Source organism: Cryptomeria japonica, chromosome 3, assembly GCF_030272615.1.
Source record: "Cryptomeria japonica chromosome 3, Sugi_1.0, whole genome shotgun sequence".
Taxonomy (NCBI): domain Eukaryota; kingdom Viridiplantae; phylum Streptophyta; class Pinopsida; order Cupressales; family Cupressaceae; genus Cryptomeria; species Cryptomeria japonica.
In genome coordinates this window covers 238,228,305-238,236,375 of record NC_081407.1, presented here as the reverse complement: position 1 = coordinate 238,236,375, position 8,071 = coordinate 238,228,305, and the positions used below count along the sequence as shown (strand labels likewise).

The 8,071-nt window shown below is 36.6% G+C and overlaps 1 protein-coding gene across 1 annotated transcript; it reads right to left on the bottom strand.

The window, feature by feature from the left end:
- Positions 1-2,333: 2,333 nt before the first annotated feature.
- Positions 2,334-7,931, bottom strand: LOC131074387 (uncharacterized). Its single transcript, XM_058011008.2, has 3 exons — positions 7,466-7,931; positions 3,276-3,344; positions 2,334-3,138 (listed from the first exon to the last, which is right to left on the bottom strand). Exons 1-3 carry the CDS (start codon positions 7,655-7,657, stop codon positions 2,686-2,688), a joined length of 714 nt encoding a protein of 237 aa, XP_057866991.1. The 5' UTR covers positions 7,658-7,931; the 3' UTR covers positions 2,334-2,685.
- Between the last annotated feature and the right edge of the window lie 140 nt (positions 7,932-8,071).

Here is an 8,071-nt window from a genome sequence, read left to right as displayed (position 1 = left end):
CACCTTGGTCGACCTAAATACTTACATTTGACTCCTAGGATGACTTAAATACCTATTTATAATTATAATAATAATTATGTAACTCATTAAGAGTTAATGTAGCCACAAGCCAACTATTCATAACACAATACATGCTATAGGGTCAAGGATATAACATTGAATTAAGGCTTGGAGACCTAAAACTTGTAAATTCTAATTTAGATTCGATAGATTTTGTGCAAATGATAACAAAACTATCATGGGAAATGTTTTCTCTCTTAGTTCTGGCCCAATTTCATAGTTAGTGAGAAACAAACAACTATTTTCTTACCAACTACAAGGATGGAATTTGTGGCAACAAATGAGACAACTAAAGAAATAACTCAATTATGGGTTGTTCTTTTACTCCTTAAAACATCAAATAGGGTCTTCTTTACACCACCATGTCAATGAGTTTGATGTAACGAGTTAAGCAACAACAATTATGGGTTGTTCTTTTACTATAATATCATCAAATGGGGCATTCTTTACACTTGTGAACCACTTCTCATGAAACATGGGTCAATGAGTTTCAATATGACATAATGAGATAAGCAATATCAATTATGAGTTGTTCTTTTACTAAAACAACATCAAATGGGGCATTCTTAGCACTTGTGAACCACTCCTCATGAAACATGGGTCAATGAGTTTGACTAAAAAATTACTCAGTTGAATCTTGATAGCAATATCATAATTTGACTTGTGGAAAAGATCCCCTACTTATCATTTGATGAGCTAAAAGACTCTATAATGAATAGTTCATAAGACTAACACTTTTTGAAGGTTTTGAGAATCTTAATAGCAATATCCATAAGATCTCCTACTTATCAATTGATGAGCTAAAAGGCTCTACAATGAATGGTTCATAAGACACAAGACTTGTTGAAAATTTTGCAAATGAGGTAGCAAGCTAAGTAGACTTACCCTTTGGGAAACCCCATAGTTAAACGTTCTTGTGTTGGAGTAGTACTAAAATGGGTGACCTCCTAAGAAGGTCCAATAATTCACCTCCATAAGCATCACCTAGATACAACAACAACTACTCATGAATCATGGTTTAATGAGTTTGACTCAAAAACTACATAATTGAATCCATAAGATCTCCTACTTATCAATTGATGAGCTAAAAGGCTCTACAATGAATGGTTCATAAGACACAATACTTGTTGAAGATTTTGCAAATGAGGTAGCAAGCTAAATGGTTCATAAGACACAATACTTGTTGAAAATTTTGCAAATGAGGTAGCGAGCTCATTAGCAAGCTAATTGATGAGCTAAAAGGCTCTACAATGAATGGTTCATAAGACACAATACTTGTTGAAGATTTTGCAAATGAGGTAGCAAGCTAAATGGTTCATAAGACACAATACTTGTTGAAAATTTTGCAAATGAGGTAGCAAGCTAAGTAGACTTACCCTTTGAGAAACTCCATAGTTAAGCATTTGTGTCTTGTTGAAAATTTTGCAAATGAGGTAGCAAGCTAAGTAGACTTATCCTTTGAGAAACTCCATAGTTAAGCATGCTTGAGTTGGAGTAGTACTAAGATGGGCGACCTCCTAGAAAGACCCAATACTTCACCTTCATAAGCATCACCTAAATGCAACAACTACTACTCATGAAACATAGTTTAATGAGTTTGACTAGAAAACTACATAGTTGAATCCTGATAGCAATATCATAACCACCATCATAACCACCATGTCAATCAAAATGCCATTTAATTATCTAAAATTCCAAAATGCCATTTAATTTTTCTAAAATTCCAATTTTTCATTCAAAACAAAACATCTGCCATTACATGAGGTGATCCATCTCAATATTGTCAAATAAAGGATTAGATAGTTAATCGTTTCACCAAGACCTTATGTTAGCATATTTAATAAAACAGATCAGTAACATAGTTAAAATAATGGATGTGAAATTAGACAAATAACTAGAAAAATAGATTAAAATAATTGCACACAGTGCATATGTTGAATCCTATAATTGACATGAATAAAATAAATCAATTAATATTAACCTTTTTCTCATACATCTTAATGGGTGCTTTGTGTAAATTGATTAACCCATCTACGTTTTGCAGTTCAATAAATATAGGCCAGTATAAATTGATCAAACTAAACAGCCAAATTATATCATGAAGAGTCTGCTAATCTCTCAGGTGCATAAATAATCTTATTTTCAGTAATTAAATATAAGTCAATATAAATTGATTGAACTAAGCAGCCAAATCCTGAAAAATCGTACTAATAATATATACTATTATATCCACAGTTGAAGGCTTTGTTCAGCTTCAACATTAAGATTGGGCATACTCAACTGTTGGATAGATAATTATCATCAATGATATGCGGATAAATAACTTCTATATTGGCTCTTCATACCCAAAACCAGTAAAATCATTATATGCCTGATTGTCCACAACCAGAACTAAAATTCAGGTCACAAAATTGGAAATCAGTTTTACAATATGCTTGTGGCCATGGCGATGGCCACCTTCAATCTATTAAAAGAATATCTTCCATACAAAATCGAGGCTGAAAACACTGAAACAGTTCCTACTGTTTGCCATCTTTCACTTGGAAGCATACCCCTGCTGAGGTGCACTGGAAACACCCCGTCTCAACCGCTAGACCAGAGCGTGACACAAGTAAAAACTCAGAACTAGATTCTAATGCCTGGCCTGGAATTTTGGTTGGAGGTTGTGGAGGTGACATAGACAACTTGGCAGACATGGTACTTTAGCTTTTTTGCTCCGATCTCTTTCCAGTACGGTAGTGCAGGGTTTGTGTGAGGATATTTCACCATAGCTGATGCTGATTCTATGCCATCCCATACTCCTAAACCGATTACCTGTTTTCCATCTAGTGAATCATAGAATGAATAGGAAAGTATCCCTTTGAGGCGGTTGAAATATGACCTGAGAATGGCAAGGCAGGAGTAGGAGAGGTCATCCTGTCTATTCGAGCTGCAATATAGTCTGCGGATGCTGACAATGTCCCCTGAGGAGAGCTGTGCAAAGGGAATGCCTTGGCTTGTTTGCTGGGAACTCCGCTGAAACCACCCTGAGTCTATTGTTCTCACTGCAGACTTTAATCCCTTGGTAAAGACAGCTGCCTGCAGAATCCATCAACAAACAAAACCAAAGGAATTCGGATCATCAAATCAAAACAAATGTTGGCCTTAAGAAAACAAAAGGATATAAGATCATCAAACCAGAAGCTACTCGATCGGTTATTAAAAGATTAACATACCTCAGGGAGATTTAAGGCGGAGTTCTCTGCATTTTGTGATCCTCCTTTCCATACTATGAAAACCGCTGCCTGCATGTATAAATTAATAAAAGAATTAGAAATATATAAGTTCTACCAGCATAGATCATATTCCATCTTGAGAAAGTCTGTTGGAAGAGGCTTCCATCCAGTAAGATATAACTTACAAAAGTGAAATGATTCTATTGAAAATTCAACAATTTATTTCTAACATTTCAATATACCGAAAAGAGACAATTGAAACTCTATGCCAACTAGATTAAGTAAAGAGGAGTGCCTCAACTTTTAATTATAGGCCACCTTTTCTTATTAAAGATAGGATGGGGGTGTTTGAACTCTTGGATATCTGCATAATATTCAAAATTTTGGTTGATTGCCAAATGAGTTGTAGGTTTGTCTAAGAGAGATGTCAATGGAAGTTTTGAAAGAAATATAAAATTGAAACACAAATAAACTATTCTATTGATTCAAGAGATTATATGAGCTTCTTGATCTTCTTGATCAACTGATCAACGATCAGACTAACTGATAGAGAATGAATTATAATTGCCTCATTATATAGAGGTTTTAGATACATCTAGATTTTGGAAAACTTGAATTATTAGAAATAAAGCAAAAAACTAAAACAACTTTTATGCATAATCATCCCAAATAAAACTGAAAAACTAAAAGCATAAAACTATGCAAGTGGGAGGAATTACTAAATAATATTTCAACAATCTCCCCCTTAATTTCAACCACTAATGGATTTAACAGAAAGAACAATTGTATCTTCCATGTTTATGATTATTGATGGATTTTTAGGCACATCATGTTTCCACTGCCATACTCCCCCTTCATAAAAAATCACATCCCGGCTAACTATCCATTGCTTTGTCTCGGGATTATACAATCTGTAGCCTTTAGTTGCAGTAGAGTAGCCCACACAGATACAAAGTTGGGATTTGGCATCCAACTTCTTCCGCTTTTGATCTGGAATATGCACATATGCCAGGCATCCAAAGATGTGAAGATGAGCCACTGAAGGCTTGTAAAAACTAAACTGAAAAGAAGAAGACTGCTGTGAATTTCTTAGAACTGAGAAATATATTGTATGCATTAGCTTGAATAATCTTTCAGGTTTATGATAGCAGCGGTATTGCTGAAGTACATGGATAGTCTGAGTTGAGTTCTATTGTGGGTGTGGGTCTAAGAGAGGGCAGTTTCGAGTGGCTGGAGGGAGATGGTAAGTTGGTTGAAATGAGATTCTTTAGGGAACGGGAGGAGATTAATTTATGCCTTAAACTTACTTCAGATTGGCCCCTCAAACGGTCAAAACTATTTGGACTCAGAGATTCAAGGACAGCAGACTTTATCAAGTAATCTAAGACGATGATAAAGGTGAATGAGCAGTTTAGAGGAGCATTATTGTTAGCCATTGATTTTAATTGGATCTGGTTGTAATCTAAATCCAAATCATTCATGTTGTAACTATCTTGTTTAAAATCTCTTAAGAGCGATTCTAATTGGATCAGGTTGTAATGTAAATCCAAACTATTCATGTTGTATCTATGTTGTAAAAGACCCTACGAGGCTTTTATGGACCTTAGAACACCATTTTCCATGTAACTTGTTCTTTCCATAGACTTGCGATGACTAAGGCAGAGTTGTAGACATTCTAAACATGTTATCAAGGGAAGCAAAGCATCTGGGAAGAAGTAGGAAGGCTTGAGGAAGAATCTTGAAGAATCTGTTTTGTAACAGCAAGTCTGAGAGATGGGTTTCTGCAGGACCAAATCTGTCCTAAGATTACATGACAAGTCTATCCAGGAACGAACTATTACCAAAACTGTGAACACTAGTAATGGGTTCATGAAGAATGGAACCCATCCTCAAAATTCAATATCGAGATACTTTTGGGCAAGAACAAACTTTTTGCAAAACACTATCAATGGGGTCATCCATAACTTAACGCGTCCTCAATGAGACAAAAGCTAACACCAATTATCCAGCATGGTGCGAGATTGGAAGATAGATTGGGTTGTTATATTTTTCATTTTCTAGAAGCATTTTTCCATAGGTGTCACACATTGAGCATTCCTTGGTTAAAAGAGAGTTTCGGAGGGGAGTTGAACAATCATCTAGTCATCTAGAATCGGTGTTAAATTTTTTGAGCATGGGAGAAGAAGAGACATTTGGGAATGGATTTTGTAGACTGCAGAACAAGGACGATAGGTTTTGGTTGTAGGCCATTTCCTTGCAAGTTTAAAATCTCGCATTAATCAGCAACAGTAAATTGGAAAAGCAGTCCCACATGGCGGAGTTATCCCACACAGGGTCTCTCCAATTGATAACTTTTTCAAATTATATTCAAGAATGTGTTTTTACCCCCTGTATTGAACAAGAGGTGCAGTAGGTAGACAATTAATTTCGGCAGTGTTTGCTCCTATGGTGCCTTACAAGTTGAGAGCTCAAAAATGACAGTTAGTGGTGCTTTAGCAAGGGTTGAAAGAAACAGTGCATAAGGCCAAGGGTAATAAAATATATACACTTAATTCAAAGTAACAATAAACTGTATTGGAAGTGTCTATGGAAGATTCAGCTTTTCCAATCTTCCTCGGTTAGTTGATAACAGCTTATTTGTTTTGATTAAATATTAGCATTAAACAAAGCATCCAGAACACTATATTTTCTTTCAGCTTTTAATGTAAATGCTTCGCTAGAGCTCCAGTCCATACTCTTGCATATCCCAAATCTATAAAGGGCTAATTGATCACTTTCGGCAGGTTCAGCAATGTTTGCTCCTACAGGGTCCCCTCCTGACATGCCGTGAGCTTAAAAATGGCTCTTTGCGGTGCTTTACCAAGGTTGTAAGAAACAATTCGGCTGACCAAAACCAGTTAACATATATTTTGGATGTGCTAGTAAACTATGCTGTTAATCTTGTTTTTTTCCACCTGAAAGCTTCCTTGGTATGTGATTTCAGCTTATCTGTCTTGGTCCATTATAGTGGTCTTAAATAAAGCATTCAGCCCACCTTATATTTTCTTTAGCTTCTTATGCAGATGCCCACGACATGGTTTGTGGGAGGTTCAATCCAGGCTGTTGTGAAGCCCAAACCTATGAAGGCTAATAGCTAAATGATAGACAGCTTGGCAATTTAAATGGAAGGGGGGAGGGTTCAAGTCACAGGTTAGGGATGTGATGCATTTACTAAGGAAAGATTTGAAGGACTGCTGTCAGGACTGTTGACCTGTTGATAATAGCACATAAATATAAACCATCTAGACAACAATCAAATGAAGAGAAAGAGAAAGGAAAACCCTTCAAGAGAATAGAAAACAGGTTAAATCTAATTCAGCTGGTAACCTAAGAAAAGGAAAGGAATGGTCTTTAGAAGGTCCACGATATCTATAGGCTTAGCTATGAATAGACTCCAGGGCAGCTCAAAACAGATGAGGCATTGAGGTCACCTGGCACACCTGGCATTACTTAGAGTTCAGGGATATAACATCAAATCCTCAAGGAACTTCCAACTGGGACAAATAAGGGTTCAAATCCAATCCAAAAATTTGAAAGTTTCTCCTCAGGATCAATACCAGTCTAAAAAGTTGACAATTGCCCCTCGAAGAACTTCCAATTGGGACAAATAGGGTTCACCAAGCCAGTCCGAAAGTTGTTAATTTTCCCTTGTTGGCCAAAAAGCTCTTATTTGACAAGATGTATAACACAACGAAAAGAGGGATGGAGGAATCTCTTAGATACGATATGTTGATTCAATGCATTCCTGGTTTTAACTTTTCATTCCATCATCCATGCTGATCAGATGGAATGCCCTCGAGATGGGACAAACACTTATAATACATTATCTTACGCATAATGGGCCAAAGTAATTCTGCCGTGTGTGGACAATGTGCAACCTAGTTAAGTAAATGTGAACATGCTCCTCAGAACAACAACCATGAAAAATTGGTTTCAAAACAGACTTAGTTTCAAACGCCACAGTAATTTCTATAATGAATCTTCGTGTTATTGAACATGGACAGAATTTGAGAATGGCATCTACATTTTAAAGTGGGACTAAAAAGCAATTAACAGAAAAACAAACAAATAAACAAATGAAAAGTGCCTGGTTCTGAAAATAGAAGGCCCATAATTAACAGCAGGCATGCTATGGAGAGATGAATACATACCCATGAATCATCCAGGCACTTGAGAATGGCCACATTGATATTACTTGACTTCTCTATCGCAGCTGCTACTTTGGTCATGTGGGTGACTGCATCATTAATGTCACAGCCATCTCCGGGCCTAAACATGCCAAATGAAATCTTCACATTCTGGCTATTGCTAGGGCTGGTGCAAGGCTCGCCTGGAGCTATCATATTAATTTCCTGTTGTTTCAGATAAACAACAAAAAATATCTGCTCAAATTCTCCCGGTAAAATTCCTTCAGACTTCTGATACCGAAAGCAGGACAAAACAAAACTCTTTGTCCTTTACTTGTCGTGTTAGGGCATACAACTTAAAAAGAAAATGATGGGTTTGGTGGTAGTATTACGCGTAATTGAGGCAAACAAACTTGCAGGTGGAGTGAGACCATTAAACAGGGGCTTGCTAAGCTGGCGTGTATAATTTTGATGGCGGTTTTAGTTGGAACTCCGAACAGAAGAAGTTTTTATTAATTTTCTCCGCGTATTTAGAATTTTTTAAATGCGACACAGCTGGTTATTTAACACTTCTTTACACGCGGACGGCGCACCTTGGACGTCGAAGCACGTTTAAATATTGCATGTCCC